The following is a 16,210-nucleotide window of genomic DNA, read 5'->3' as shown; positions in this document are numbered from 1 at the left end:
TTGAAATTGTATACAAATACAATTTTGATACTGAATCAAATCTACAGCTTTCAAATAGTGAAGTTTTGAAAATGACAACTGGTCTGCTATACTGCACACTGCATATTTTTAAGTGAGATCCAGAAATCTTGTGTACAGTAATGTGGCAGCTATACAGCAAAGGGCCTCTGAACAGGAACCTACTTACCACACTGGCATCTCCCAGCCCATCTAAAAAGGCTTAATGAAAGTAGACTGTATGAGAACTCCTTCCAGGCGGCAGGCCCCAGACAATTTTCACAAAGGTTTTCCCCTCTCAAAATTCCCTACACATCCGAACACGTGTGTGGATCCCTTCCCGCCGCGGACTTGCAACCAAAGTTCTATTACGTAGAATGGTAGTAAGTGCCTATGAATTACTGTACGGCCTTTTAAGTCTTTGGGCCAAACAAACGGGACTCACGCCCTACGGCGTTCGTCGTGGACCTTTCCCTGGTGTCGGGAGGCGCGCCTGCAAACACATGCCGGGTATGCATGTGCCACGTGTGCGCAGACGCGCGTTCCCCATCCCATGTCACCGTTTCTCAACACGAGGACTGAAATGCAACTTCACAGATGGCAGTTTAGTAGCTAATAAAAGCGGCGTTCGGAGCGAGACCCAAGCCGGCGGCTCGACAGCAGACGCAACCAGGATTGGCGGCTTTCTCTCGCCTGCCCGGATCTGCTTTCCAAATGCGTAAAAGCGCAATATGGCTGTGAGCGCGAGGCAAGGCGAGCCTCCCTTCTGCCTGAGCGGCAGCTGCCCCTTTAAAAAACCCAAGGATGCCCCCCTCCAGGCTGTCGGTGACAAGCAGGCGCTATCCAATTACAGCCGGCAGCCCCCATGAACGGCTTTGTGTGCGACTGGGAGGAAGGCGAGAGGATGGCAGCAACAAGTCCTGCGCGCAAGCGGGCTGCAAGTCCTAGCCGCGGTGCCGCCGCCGCCGCCGCCGCCTTGGGCTGCGCCCGCCCCCTCGACTAAGGGCGTGGCCAGGAGAGCGGCGCTGCGCTGGTGGCGCGGGAGAAACTTGGCACAGTCGCGTCCGGTGGGCTCCAGTGACCTCCGCTCAGGTAACGCGCCTGCACGCCATCCTCAGGTTGGGGAAGGGAGGGAGGGGTGCGCCGGGGAGGGCCAGCCGGTCGGTTTAACGGGGACAGATCTGCAGGATGGATGGGATCCATAGCGATCTAAGTTAAAGCAGTGTTGGCGAGGCTCTCTGAGCCCTGCAAAGCGGGATTCCGAGATCCGGGCTGCTTTTGCACTGCGGGCATCGTGCTCGGAAGTCTGCGAAGCGCCGTGTGGGCGGATGCTGCAGCGAGATCTTTAGTGTCATATTCACATCGCCTGGAGGGAAAGGAGAGATCAGCCTCTTTCCCTGCTGGGCTTACAGCAGGGATGGCCAAACCTCTGGGCGTTATGACTCATGTACCTTTAATAGTTGTGGGGAAAGCAGCAGATGCCTCTTGTCATGTCACGGCGCTTGCCCAGCTTGGAAAAGCTGCGCCTGTCAGAATTCCCTCGACGACGCATCTATTAAAGGGAAAGGGAGCGCCGCCGCCGAAAACGTTCCTAGGTAGGACAAGGGAGGGGGGAAGCAGCGGGATTCTCCCGGAGATAGAGGGGATTTCTCCTCTATCATCATCACCATCGTCATCATCACTACAGTCAAAGACTGAGATCCATAACAGGATACATACAGCTGGGCATCAACACCCCATAATGCCCTGATGTTCAAATGCAAAATAACTTCAATTTTCTAGATCCCAGCTGGCCACTAGCAGGGCATATTTAGCAGTCCTAGTCATTTCCTTTCCTCGGGGAACTCTGGGGATTGTAGTTCTATGAGTGAAGGTTTAGAGATGTCATAGAATTGTAAGTACCCTTCCCCAGATTACAGTTCTCATCCATCATAGTTAAGCTTGTATAAAACTGATACAAATTTGTGGTGTAGAATGGGCTATGAGTAGCATAGGTTGAGGCATGGATTGATAAATGCAACAGCAACAATAATGGCCATCGGTTATGCAGGTTTCAGTGTCTTGATTTTTTAAAAATTGGGGTCATTTTATTAACAGCGTACGAAGTTGGTAATATATTCTGAACATGATTCAAATAAATATTTGAGTGTTATGCACAAATGCATGTGACGAACCTGATAGACCTGGTTTCATTGAGGAAAAAATACTTCTGAAGGGTACGCTTTTTAAAGCAGAGGTGTGGTAGGGGTTAAGGAAGTGCCTAACCCCTTTCAGACGCATCACTTCTCCACTCCACATTGCCCTCCAAAGCTGCTTTTCCCTCTGCAGAGGGTACACATTTCATTTATTTTAATGTATTTTAAAGTACTTTTATATCGCTTACTATTATTAAGAAAATCTCAAAGCAGTTCACAATGTAAAATATGTTCAGGAATGGGTGGGGTGGTGCTGCCACTTACCTGAATGGGACAAGACAGTGGTAAGGCTGAAACACTGCCCCCCTGCTGCCACACTTGGCAGTGTTGCTGCCGCCTAGATGGTGACTGGCACCACAGCACTAGTTGCTCCTGCATACATTTGAAAAATACAAATATCAGAAAAATATATGATTGTAGAATCTAGCATTAATTACTGGGAAAACCTTTGGTTAAATGGATGTGACAGAAGCATGCTGTTGTTAATACCTCTCTGATAACAGGGGAGAAGGCCCATTTCCTTCTTGCCACCTGTAGAGGAAAGGAGGGCAGGGCATTTCCTTACTTAACAAAACCCATCTCTCATTCCAATGTTGCTCATTCAGTCTTGTTTACTTTGTCTGAACCCTTAACTTTCCAGCAACCCAGTAAGGTTGGGGGATAGGCATGGTACAAAGCTAGTGTCAGAGGCTCAGGAGCAGAAGAGCAGGGGAGAGAGCAAATAGAGAGCGGAGGAGAGGAATCAGAGGGGAGCGTAGGGGAATATGACAGTGGACCGAGAGATTCCATGAGCTTCTCCAGCGAATCAGAAGATTCCCAGGAGGGGGCGCCTATGGTAAGGGCGAGGCGAATCCCAGAGGGGACGATCCATAAACAGGGAACCAGAGGGGAGTCCCAAAGGAGTAGCGGAGAAGTAGGGCCAGTTCCCCCACCAGAGCACAGTGGGGGAGAAGAGGCATGGGAGTCAGGACCAGCGTCTCCTCCATCGGGGAGTGGGGAGACGGAGGGAAGGGCAGGTCCAGCTAGCCTCCCCGAAAGGGGGAGCAGTGACACAAGTGTAACGGTCAGAAGGAAAGTGGGAGGCTGCGCGCGCGCGCCAAGTTCAAATGTGGAGGAGCGCGGGACAGCAGAAAACCCGGATTGGGAGCCAGGTCCTAAAGCCCGAAAGAGGGGGGAGGAGGAGTCGGGAGAATCAGCGTCAGAAGAATCTCGGAGGGCAGAGACTCCCACTAGCAGAAGGACCCAGAGAAAGAAGGAACAGAGGAAGAGGTGGAGTAAAGCTAGAATCTTAAGCTGGTGTCAGGGGGGCGGAGATTCAGATGGGACTTCTATGATCTGACGGATAGATGTAGCGTTGCGCGCTGCACGTCTGGAAATGAGACTGAACTTCAATAAAGACTTTCGAACTTGAGCAAGAAGCAGCGTTGGTCTTGTGTGAGCTGGGACCTTGGGCAGCGCTGACAGCTAGTCATATACAGATATTACATTTAATGAAGGTACTTTACCTTTATGCCCTATAAGATTATAAGGTGCACAAGCTTAGCTGGTTACTTCAAAATAGTACTGTAGTATACGCTTTGTTGTTACTGTCACGTTTAAATATCAACAGCTTATATCCAACTATAATGTTAAGCGAAGACAGCTTTAAGGAAGTAACTGCTTCCCTATAAAAATCTTTTGCCAAATTGCCCTTCTGTTCTCTCCATCCAAGTTAATCCCCACCAACATGTAGTGGAGGACTTTTTCCAATCCTTTTTTCTGACCTGTGTAAGTACTGGTTTGTCTTGCTGTACTGCCGTCAGAATCTTCCCTCACTACTCCTGTCAGTCACCAGAATCCAGCATTTCAAGCTGCTTCTCCCTTCTCCCTTCAGTGCTGCCGGCAGGTTCTCCCCTTTTCTATTCAGCCTAAGTCAAATGCTTCCACTGTACTTCATCCACCAAACCGCTCTACCTGCCTCTCAGGTCTTCCTTCCTCTTATCCAATCCTCTTCCTCTGGTTTTGTCTCTTCCTTTTGGCTGACTCCACAGACACCATGCACCTCCAGCCGTCTCCAGCCAACTAACTAACCACTGACCAGCAGCTGACCTTATATGTGCTTCTTCTGGTCCTTCCATTCCAGTCCCAGCCAATCACACTGTTTAACTGAAAGTTCTAAACCTGCACCCACCAATCAACATGTGCATACATTCAATCCTTTATTTGCATACTGGGAATTCTAATACCAACCTTTCTTCATAGGTGTCAGTTAAGGCCCCGAGTGACAGTTAAACTAACTGCCACACAGAAAATTCCTCACATAAAAAAATTACAACGGACAGTGCAATACAAATGTCAGAACACATTGCATAGTAGCCAGTAAAATGTAATTCAAATGTAAAACAGGATTTATTCACGTGTCCCCTGCCCTTTCTAAATGGAAGAACACCAATATCTAGATTATCTTTAAAGTCCTCTTAAGCTATGATCCAAAACCAGTTAAGCACCCCTGGTGCCAGACCAGTGTTTGTACTAATCTCAGCCAATGTGGCTTTGGGAGCCTGTATTTGCCAAGGCCATATGGGCTAAACTTCTGCTGTCATTTGTTTGTTTCCCCCCCCCCCCATGTCCATGGTTCCAGCGAAGGAAGGAAGGTTGGCTGGCTATCAGGCCTTTGTAACATGCATTTGTAACATGTCCTCAAACTTTGTAGGACAGCAGGTGCTTGGTCAGCTGTCTTAGACTGAACCGGAGAATCAGGAATCCTAGAAAAACCTGTTCATATTGTCTTCCCCCATGGGGATCAGTGCCAGATTACCAAATAGGCAGAGTAAGCACCATCTCATGGGCCAAACAACAATGGGTCAAAATAATATTGATTTGATGTTGAAAGAAAATTACAATCAAGCTTTCTTAGTTCAATGTGAGCCCCCCCCCTGAGATTTTGACTGTCTAGGGGCCTCCACAGGGTTTAATCCGGCACTGATTTGGGTTGCTTACCCACCTCTGGAAGACAAGAGGAATGAATGAGGAGCAGGTGGCTGGGCTGGACCTGTGTTTCTGCAGATAGCTGGGGGCTGGTGTGTGATGGTAGGAATTCCTAGTTCAAAAGATTCTGAGAGAGCCTTGCCTTTGCCTTTGCAGCCATGCAGGACTGCACACTCCTGATTGGATGACCAGCATGTTTCTAGCAGCTGAAGCATCTCGGCCTGTGCTGTTGTTCTGGTCTCAAGCCCTCTTCTGCCTCCTCTTCTGCGCCCCTTCCGGTTGTTGTACCTCCTGCCCAGACCAGTGCCAGTGCACCAACTACTCGGGAGCCACAGCTGTTCTGTGCAGTGCTAGCAACCTAGATGAAATTCCAAAAGATATTCCCAAGGACACCATGTTTTTGAAACTGGATGCCAATAAGATCACCTCTGTCCCTAACAGCACATTCAGGCACCTCGCCCACTTGCAGGAGATAGACCTCTCCAAAAATGCCATTGAGAAGATTGATTCTGCAGCGTTCAAAGGGGTTGCCGATGGCCTGCGGCTGCTTGACCTCTCTGGCAACCACATCCAGAGGATCCCAAAGGAAGCCCTGGTCAACTTAAATGCCATGATCCGCCTGTCCAATAACCCCTGGCACTGTGAATGTACTCTGCAGGAAGTCTTGTGGGAAGTGAAACTAGACCCTGATTCAGTCAACGAGATCACCTGCCAGACATCTGTGCAAGAGGAGTACGCTGGGAAACCACTGCTCCATATCCTCGATTCGGGCATCAACTTTTGCAACATGCACCAGAAAACCACGGATGTTGCCATGTTTGTTACCATGTTCAGCTGGTTTACTTTAGTCATCAGCTATGTGGTGTACTATGTTCGGCACAACCAAGAGGACACAAAGAAGCACCTGGAATATCTGAAATCCCTGCCTAGCACAAGGGTCCCTAAAGAGACCATCAGCACTATCCTGTAGCCAGGAATGTTGATCCTTGGCTGGACTTCCAGTTTTCTATGTAGGAAAGAATGTTGGGAGGGACTTGGGACATTTATGTCCAACTAGTTCTGCAACAACTTTTTTTTTAACAAAAACAAACCAACAGTTTAATAGAAAATGAAAACTTGTTGTTATATAAATATAGGAAGAGTGTCCAAGCCAAGGTTCCCATGTTCTGTGCCATATTACCAGCAGAAGGATTCCAGCAGAAAACTAGAGATAAGGAGATCTGCTTTCTAGGGGAACTTTAGGACAATGGACGGTTGATATGAGATGTTTACAATCAGAATTTGATTCTGTGGGAGAAACCCCAAAGCCCTGCAGTGTCTAGAACTTGGTGGCTCCGAAAATGCTTTTGATTTCAATGGGAAGTATGTACATGGTTGACCTTTACTTGATTCTTTGGGACGCTGCAAACACACTCTCTCAGGAGTTTTTGGAACCACACAAAGTCCTTTCTCTCAAATCGGTAAATTGTGCAAGCATGCACACGCATAGATTCATGTACATGAGCAGGAATTATGTTTGATGTAAGCGTGCTTGTGTTGCAAAGCTGAAGAGGGTATGTGCTTCCTTTGGGCTTACGTATTACATGGCATTTGGAGTCTGCACCTCTTCACTCTTTGTTAGGTTACTAACCTATTTTCATGGTGACCACTATTAAGGTGAGCATTGAATATAATCAGAGAGGACAATTTTAAGCATATATTATGTAATGAACGAGCCTGAACAGGCTTCTTCCACAGAAAGGGAGGAAGGAAGCACGTGACTGAAAATGCTTATTTCTAAATATGCCTCTTTCTCATATTTCAAACCCACCCCACTTCCTCAAGGGTGGTCCTAAGATGTAGCTGGTGCTGGAATTTAGTAAGGCGGAAAAGTGGGGTATGGAGTATATGTAAACCAAACAAAAATTAGGGGGCACATGGCAGTGGCAAGTTGCTACACTCAACATGTCTTTCCAGCTGACAAAAATTCCTAGGCAACGCAGCTCATTTGCTGAAACAATAAACAGTAAGGAAATAAAATTTCAAGTGGTTCCTCAAACTGTTAAAATAATCTCAGCTGCTGCAGTATTCAAAGCTCCAATAGCCTTTTTGGAAAAATGGATATAGCTACATGCATGTTTGTTGAGACTCTGTTTCTGCAGTACACACGATCCAATTTAATAGTACTCTGGCAATTAACAGCCAAAATAAAAAAGAGGGATAACATAATGCCAAAAGAACAGGATCTTAGGGCCGCTTTCAGATGATCTCTTTATGCACATTTGCTATTCAGCTGTTGTGCCCATGACTTCCTCAAGATTGGGTTGCAGGGATATCTCTCAGCCCAACACTCAGAACTGCTATGTTACATTACTGGCGGAACACAAATCATCCTTCTGTTAGCACACACATTGCTACTGGGATGTCCTTGTAGTATGCAGTTGTGTATCACAGACAACTTGTGCCTGTGACATCACTCATGATGCATTACACAAATGCCTGTTTTGTGAACTTTATATTGGGTGGCTGTGTGCTCTTTGGGTTCCATTGCCACTACAGTGGAGTGCCCATCCTGTGCTACTTTAAAAAGGAATGTTTGGACTTCTTCACACGTTGCTTTTTCAAAAAAGGTTGGCACTGTCTAAGATTCCCTCACCTGACCATTTGCTCTTCAGTTTCAGGAGCACTGCTACTGCTGCTGCCTATAAAGATTTTTAGACACTTCAGAAAGATTAAAAAACAATACAGTCCCTGCCTATAGGGTACATTTGAAAAAGGGGATGGGCATAAAACAGCAAATTAAGGACTTTGAGGCACTTTCAAAATTTACACTAATGTTTAATGACCAAGTGGAGTGGCTATTAAGAGTGTGTTCCAGAAATGGAGAAGCCAATTGACAGTTTGTCATAGCCAAGCTGAAGTATGGAGTGGATATATTTTACTGGATTTTATTTGTCTACAGTCATACCTCAGGTTGCGAACGCTGTGGGTTGTGCGTTTTCAGGTTACGGACCGCACTGAACGTGGAAGTACTGGAATGGTTTACTTCAAGGTTTCAGTGCTCGCGCATGCACAGCAGCACAAAATGACGTCACACGCATGCACAGAAGTGCCGAATCGCGTCACGCGCGTGCACAGACGCGGCGCTGCAGGTTGCGAACGTGCCTCCCGTACAGATCACATTCGCAATCCGAGGTATGACTGTATTTACTGTATTTTTCTGTGTATAAGATGCCCCCTATTTTGGGGGACTCCAAATTAAGAAAACACCCCTCAGCACTACCCATGTAAAAGATGAGCCCCAATTTTAAACCTAATTTTGTGGTTAAAAAAACCACCCTTGTCTTATACACGGAAAAATACGGTAATTTTCTTGCTGAGTGTGACTCCCCCCCCCCCCCGCAGATACAGTGCTAGAGCACTCCTACTGCACATTTTTAAAGAAGTTGTATATCCTTTCCCTGACAAGATGATTACCTGCATCCATTATACATAAGGATGACATATTATGCTGTTGATGCTGGATCAGAGCTAATGCAAGCACAATGGATAAAATCTGGTATGTTGTGTGTGTGTTTATTGTCTGGAAACAGTCGTACACATTATGCTGAAGCTTAAATCAGGTGTTGTCAAGCCTAAATCAAGTATCTTTTCAGCAACAGTTCCACTCTGTGGGTCCAGGGGCAGGAAGCCAGCCCAGAAAGATACCATTCATCTTATTTCAAGCAGATGAATGTAGGACTTGGTTATAACTGAAAAGGAATAATTAGCAAGTTTTGCTGGGAGGGTTTTGCTCTTTATTTGTGTCGTGTGTGTGTGTGTGTGTGTGTGTTACCTAGGCAACAGCTACCCACAGCACTGTTTAGCCGAAATGTTTGGACTTCTTCACACATTGCCGTTTCAAAAAAGCTTGGCACTGTCTTAAGATTCCCTCACCTCAAAGGAACTGTCAAAATGTGAAAGTAACAAACAGGTGACATCATCTAGGTCAGAGAACCAGGAGCAGCTTTCTGATTGACTTTGAAGATCACAACTCACCGAGAACAGCCCCTGCTCTGAATGCAGAAGGTCCAAGATTAAATCTCTGCCACCTCCAGTTAAAAGAATCAGGTAACATCTGATGGTGAGAAAAACTTCCATGAGACCCTAGACAGCCACTCCCAGCTGGAATATTGGTGTATGTCAAGAGTAGCCAGTGGTGTGCCATCCAGATGTGTTGGACTACAGCTGCCACCATCCCTGGCTATGATGGCTGAGGGTTAGAGAAGCTGGAACATAGCAACATCTGGAGGGAAGCATGTAGGCTCCCTGTTTTAGACAGATAAAATAGCCTTACATTGTTGCTGGTTAAGTGTACGCTTACTAGTACAGTAAAGTCAGGCTTGCTGCTGTTTGTTGTGCCTGGTATGTGAGGAACAGGGCAAACATTTCCTCAGACTGCTTCACACACCCCACATATTTCCTACATGAGGGTTATATTGCCCAAAAGACCTACCTAGAAAATGCTATTACTAAAACCCCCACTAACTGGCTTAGTCCCCTTCATACTGTTAACAGCATCCTTTGGAACATTCTCCTTCATTGCCCCCTCCTGGGCTTGGTAAGGAACACAACCATTTTATTTTTTACTTTTAGCCAGGGCTGAACATACTAGATTAGTTAAACCTATCTATAAAATCATTGATCAGCATATATATATATTCTTATTTAGGATGAACAAATTAAAAACTGCATTAATTCCAAGAAGCAAGCAATATGTAGGAGAAGGGAATATATAGATGGTGAAAGTGATGGAGGGGAGGGGGACCTTTGCACAGGAGAGTGATGTCACATTGACATAAGTGGTCAAGAACGTCTCACTAGGAGTTGTGATTGCATAGGATGCTTTGGAATGGGATTCCTCCACTCATTCTTGCACTTTGTAGGCTGCATTAGAAGCACATTCCAGACCCTGTAAAATGTTCCCATCTCTAATCCCCTTTGAGACTTACCTATGCTAGTGGCCAAATCCACAATCTGGGGCAGTGAATTACATAAATTAATCGTGCATTATGCAAAGTAGTAGTGAAAATCAGCAGTCATCTTTTATGTTTCGTTACTTCAGTGTGTTTTTGCAAACAAAGCCGAACCTAACTTAGGTAAGTCTGGTAGCCAGGTAATGTGGACCTAGAAAGTTCTGGCAACTGGAACTGCATTTGTTCACTTATTTCAGCTAAGGTGGGTGTTTGGGTCTACAGTGCTAACAAAAGTAACCCCTGAAGCAGAACCCCTGAGGTTATCAAAGTCACTCCATCAATTTTATTAGGTGCTACTTTCAAAATTGCAAATATTCTTTGGATAATAAATAATAATACCACCTCCCTATAAGAACTGCTATTGTCAATAGTAGCAATTCATACAATATAAACATATCATTTATAGAGAATGATTTGAAATCCTTTGCAATAACAAGTATTAGTTATATTGTGGGGGATTATTCACAGGCTAACATGTAAGCAAAGACTGAGAAAGCACCAATGAAAATGGGGTAGAGCTTACTAGAGAAGTGTCACAGATCCACATGACAAGGTACTAATGGCTTTCCAAATGTCAGTAAGCACCATTTTGTGAAATCCATAAAGCCTAAACATAACAAGAATACATCTGACTTTCCGTTCCTTGTAGTTATGCTGAAAATGTGGAAGACTAATGTACAGATCACTTTGTAAGGCCAGGGCTTTCACCATAGCCCACTGGTCTGTGCAACTGTTGGCATGACGACGTCCCAAGCCAGTATGGGTTGTGCATCTTCTCTGGTGTGGACTGCAGTACTTTGTATTAAGGGAATAATTGGGCTTCATTTTCTCAGCAAGGCCCAGATATTTTCCCTTGAACTCCTAAAATCCAGAGCCATAAATAAATGTCTGAAATGGTTTAATAGCTTTGAAAAAACAACAGATGGGTCTTTGCTGTAGCACAAAGCTCTCAAGCTACATATAGCGTATCCATATCCTAAGGAATCTTCTTTCCGTTCTTCTGGGATCTTTCTCAGGGATCCAGCAATATCCACAGGGGCTCGCAGTGGGTTGGAATATGCCAAAATGGTGCACACTGAAGCTCTTCCCATAAAGTGACATGGCAGTGGAAGCATTCATCTGGAATCTGGAAGGAGTGAACCCAAATGCTTATACTTGTTCCATATTGCTAAATTGGGGGTCAGTAGCCCATAATGTGCTAAAGGCATCTTCTAGTTTCTGTTGCCCACAGGATTGTGGATTATATTAGCAGCTCCTGGAAGATGTTCAGAAGTGGGCATGTGTTTGTCTTGCATGGATGGTGTGGTATGTCTGAGAGAGAGAGAAATCAAGGTTACTGTACTCACTAATATCACTGGCCAGCTCCAAGTTATGTATATTCTTAGCTCATTCCAGGTAATGGAAAACAGGTTTGAAATCTAATCCTGAGCAGCCTTATACTCAGCCTAATCCAGAGAGGCAACCTGGGTATCTATCCTTTGGCATCTCTGGCATTCATGGCAGTGACTCTTTGGTACAGCATTCCTGATCCTAGCCCTGAGTAGCCAAAGTAGTTCCTCACAAGTCCAGACTTGCCCACTTGTTTGCAGCAAATCAAAGCACCCCTGTCCAGATCAAAAGGTTTTCAGCTTCAGCACCCTGGATAGTGGTTCTTTTGCACTTGAATACATGAGGTAAGAGCCAGCTGCAGTGGTGAAAGCTTCCCAGTCCCTACAGCCAAACGTTGGAAGATGGTGAACAGCTACAAAGCCTTCATATCCTTGCCATCTACAGTAGAGAGAGAAAAGAGTTACTCAATGCTCATGATCACCAACCTCACAGGATCCGTTTTACCCCACTGCCTTCAAACAGCTTTCCCGTTCAGAAAAAGGCCTAGTGAGGAATGCGCTCCTTTAACACCAGTTCAAAGAGCCTACCTTATAGATAGCAGACATGCTCCTAACACCCAGTATAACTGTATCATATTTGAAGGGGACACTGGCATTGTGCTGCAAGGCAGCACTTGAAAGCAAGTGTGGGAAACTATTTTCCGCCCAGGGACCACATTCCCTTCTGGGGGACGCATGCGAGTGGTGTAGCAGATGTGTGTCTCTTCCTTCATACAGTGGATCATATGTAGATTTACAAAGAAAGCACATCTCCCCAGCCACCATTCAGGTAAGCAAGAGGTATCGCCACAATTCAATGACACGTCCTGGCCAGGCTAGAGCACTTGAGAAGTGTGTGGAGCACAGTCAGTGAGCTGGTGTGGCTTTGTGAGAGGAGGCATAGGCTGGGATGTAGGGGTGAGCTGGCCCCAAGAGTTAAACAGAGAGGTGCAGAGGGCCATTTTTGGCCCCTAAGCCTAAAGCTCCTCACCTCTGGCTTTCAGAGGTGACTTCTGCATGTAGCCTGTTGTTCAGAGACTCATATGGTAGTGCTATTGACTTAGGAAGGGAAATGTACTGTGGGCACAAATTGGGGGTAATAGACTGAGCTGTGGTAGCCAGCAGGGCTACACAGGTGGGGCTACATTGCCTTTTGACTTCCCTACACCATGATTTACTGCCAATTCCTGAGAGGGGGAGGGAGGGGCAGAAGGGAAGAAAAACAGTCCTAACAGTTGTATTAGGGAATGAATTGCATGTGCAGCACCCTCTGTGCACACCCACTCCTGACTGCATATCCCTCCTCTCTAGGACTGCACAATCAAGTCCAGAATCCAATACTGGATGGCTGCTATTGCTTGACAGTATTCAGATATAATTTTAGGGCCATTCACTTCCAGTTAAGGTTTCCAATACAATGCACAAGGCAAGTCTTCATAGCAAGTTGTTGCAAGTCATATCCTTTCTCCCAGAGTACATGCATCAGCTGGGTTGGTCTGGCTAGTCCCAGACGAATGGAAAAAGAGCAAATATCATGCCTTTTTTAATGGAAGGAATAAACCCCAGGGAAGTAGAGCTGATGGGAGGAAACAGTTAAAAAAACCAGTACAGCTGTTACTGAATAGAACAAACGAGTGATCATTAACAGTTCACATGGTTTTATTGAGAACAAATGATGCCAGACTGACCTAGTTTCCTTCTTTCATAAAGTAGCTGACTTAATAGAGGAGGTGTAGTCTATATCCTCCTGGAAAAGCTTCTGAAATATGTAACAGGTAGCAGAGTGTGTTGCGGGCAGGTAGCACGGGTTCTCAGCAGTCTGGGAAATTGTACTTAAAGGGTAAAGGTAAAGGTACCCCTGCCCGTGCGGGCCAGTCTTGACAGACTCTAGGGTTGTGTGCCCATCTCACTCAAGAGGCCGGGGGCCAGCGCTGTCTGGAGACACTTCCGGGTCACGTGGCCAGCGTGACATCGCTGCTCTGGCGAGCCAGAGCCGCACACGGAAACGCCGTTTACCTTCCCGCTAGTAAGCGGTCCCTATTTATCTACTTGCACTCAGAGGTGCTTTCGAACTGCTAGGTTGGCAGGCGCTGGGACCGAGCAATGGGAGCACACCCCGCCGTGGGGATTCGAACCGCCGACCTTTCGATCGGCAAGTCCTAGGCGCTGAGGCTTTTACCCACAGCGCCACCCGCGTCCCCACTTAAAGGGTAAATATTAACTAATCAACAGTGGTATCCAGTGACATGCTCGTGGGATAGTTCCTAGATCTGGTGTTTCAATATATTGAGGGCTAGTGCACACGTGTATACCCTTTAATTATTCCAAGTAGAATGTGAGGGAAGAGTGCATTTTGTTTTATGTGACCTAAGCAGGTGATAAGAAAATTCTGCCGTGATATTTGATCTATGTTATTTACATATGCATATTCATTTGCATCCAGACCCTTACAATAACACAACCCCACAGGTTGAGATCAGATTGATTTTCCTTCCTATATTAGTTACCATCATAAGGTGGTGCTGTGGTCTAAACCATTGAGCCTCTTGGAAGGTTGGCGGTTTGAACCCTCAACTGGGTAAGCTCCCATTGCTCTGTCCCAGCTCCTGCCAACCTAGCAGTTCAAAAGCATGCCAGTGCAAGTAGATAAATAGGTACCGCTGTGGCAGGAAGGTAAACGGCATTTCTGTGTGTTCTGGCACTCATCACGGTCCTCTGTGCGCCAGTAGTGGTTTAGTCATGCTGGCCACATGACTTGGAAAGCTGTCTGTGGACAAACGCTGGCTCCCTCAGCCTGAAAGCGAGATGAGCGCTGCAACCCCAGAGTCGCCTTTGACTGGACTTAACCATCCAGGGGTCCTTTACCTACCTTTTTTACTAGTGTTTTTACTAGTTCCGCTTTCATTCACTATGAAAATAATCAAGTATGACTCAAGCTATGACACTGCGGGGGTTGTGCACCTACTTACCTGTAAATAATGCTGTTTACAGCAAAGGTCACACCATCAAATGAATTTGCTACCACCAAAAAGTTATCTTCTCCAACTGAAAAGAACTCCCAATCCACAGCACTGCAGCAGAAACCAACCAAACAAGAAGAGATTACAACAGCGGGATAACTGCCTGGGAAAACATCCTCTTTCCATTTACTGTTTAGAATACATTTTTTTAACCATTTCCCAAAATCAGGCTATTTGAAGAGAAGTGAGCGTTTTCATCTTTCTATTATACATTTCGACCGCCTAGATCAATTTAAGAACACATTTTGGACTGCAGTCTTACAATTTTTTAAAAAAAGAATCAAAACATTCTGGCAGACCGAAACACATTCTATTATCAAAATGACACAATGCTGGTGTTTTCAGCAATGCATAAAGGAGGCACCTGTAGGTAAGAATGTCCTGGAACTTGACAAACATCTGTGCAGTAATGTTAAGCTCATAGATGGAAGAATTGATGGCAAAGCTGTTGTTTGGGGCAACAATTGTACTGTCATAGCTGTTTGCCAGAGCAAGGAAGACCCTGTCTTGGATCTGGAAGACTTCCCAGTCAGCAGCACCAAAAGTCTAGACCAAAAGAGAAGGCGTGAAGAAAAGCTTTTTAGGAAATGAGCAGCAACTGCAGAAGAATGCATCCAACACAATACATGGAGGAGAATAATCCAGACCTCAACTTCCCCTCCGGGAAGCTGTTCAGCATATGCACATCAGTTTCCATTAAAGCAGGAGTGAGGAACCTCAGGCTTGGGGGCCAAATTCAGCCCTGTAGGCCACTCTGTCTAGGCCTCAAGGTGCTATCTAGGCTGTTCACCCTCTCCAGGCCAGGCCCCACTCTGGCCTTGCTCCATCCCATCCTTGAGAGTTTTTGCCTTGCTAGAATATGTCCTTGAATTGTGTCTGGATGGAGAGATGTATGTAGAACATCTCATGTACATGGATTGAATGTAGCCTACTGCACAAAGGCAAGAACCACACTGTTGCTCCACCTACTTTTTGCCTGTGGCCACACCCACCACTGGTATGTGGCCCCCCAGAAGCTGACCCATGAGTGAATGTGGCCCTTAGGCTGAAAAAGGTTCCCCATTCCTGCATTAAGGGCTTCTACATACAGTAAGAATTTTATTAACACCACTGTCATAACCTTTTGGTGACAAGCAGTGCAGACATCATCCTTTTAGGCTGGACTTTGAACACTGATTTTGCCAGTAACTGAATGACAAACCAAAATTGCTTGCATACCTGATTCTTCTCTCTCTTAATAAAGGCTGAGGGTAGTGTGTGTAAGCCTGGGATGGGGAACTTGCAGCTTTCCAACTGGACTCCAGCTGGACTCCTACCAGCCCCAGCCATGAAGCTATGAAGAGCCAAAGGCTACTCATCCCTGGTGTAAGGTGATTGCAATACTGCCACAGGCACTCATTGCCCAGTTCCTGTGACCTCTGCTCATGAAAACAAAAGAAAACTCCAACCGCCAATCCATCCACCAAATGCCCAAGCCATTTTGGAAGCATTTTTTGGTTGCCCCCCCCCCCCCATTTTTGGGTGTGTGTTTTTAAGCTGAATGCTTTTCTTCTTTTCCATATTAGTGCTCATATCGCCTTTTAAAAAGGGAAATTCTACCAAAATTAAAATGGGCTACCCTCCTCCCCTGCCACTCTCATTCAAAAACCATTTCTTTCTTCCTGCTCTAA

The 16,210-nt window shown here is 45.9% G+C and overlaps 2 protein-coding genes across 3 annotated transcripts in view; one reads left to right on the top strand and one right to left on the bottom strand.

Moving 5' to 3' along the window:
- The first annotated feature begins 882 nt into the window (after positions 1 to 882).
- Positions 883 to 8,707, top strand: LRRC3 (leucine rich repeat containing 3). 2 transcript variants are annotated; one of them, XM_053389825.1, is made up of 2 exons: positions 883 to 1,089; positions 5,316 to 8,707. In XM_053389825.1, exon 2 carries the CDS (start codon positions 5,344 to 5,346, stop codon positions 6,127 to 6,129), a length of 786 nt encoding a protein of 261 aa, XP_053245800.1. In that variant the 5' UTR covers positions 883 to 1,089; positions 5,316 to 5,343; the 3' UTR covers positions 6,130 to 8,707. The 2 variants fall into 2 exon arrangements, with proteins under 2 accessions (XP_053245800.1, XP_053245801.1); XM_053389826.1 differs by lacking the exon at positions 883 to 1,089 and adding an exon at positions 1,386 to 1,592.
- Positions 8,708 to 10,405: 1,698 nt separating this feature from the next.
- Positions 10,406 to 16,210, bottom strand: part of TSPEAR (thrombospondin type laminin G domain and EAR repeats) — a 36,669-nt gene continuing 30,864 nt past the window's right edge. Inside the window, exons 10-12 of the mRNA XM_053389821.1 lie at positions 14,905 to 15,086; positions 14,490 to 14,591; positions 10,406 to 11,920 (exon numbers count right to left, since the gene is read on the bottom strand). Of these exons, the coding sequence (XP_053245796.1) occupies positions 11,767 to 11,920; positions 14,490 to 14,591; positions 14,905 to 15,086 (438 nt within the window). The 3' untranslated portion in view covers positions 10,406 to 11,766. The remainder of the gene's footprint in view (positions 11,921 to 14,489; positions 14,592 to 14,904; positions 15,087 to 16,210) is intronic.

Source organism: Podarcis raffonei, chromosome 5 (genome assembly GCF_027172205.1).
Source record: "Podarcis raffonei isolate rPodRaf1 chromosome 5, rPodRaf1.pri, whole genome shotgun sequence".
Taxonomy (NCBI): Eukaryota; Metazoa; Chordata; class Lepidosauria; order Squamata; family Lacertidae; genus Podarcis; species Podarcis raffonei.
This window is presented reverse-complemented; position numbering and strand designations above follow the sequence as displayed.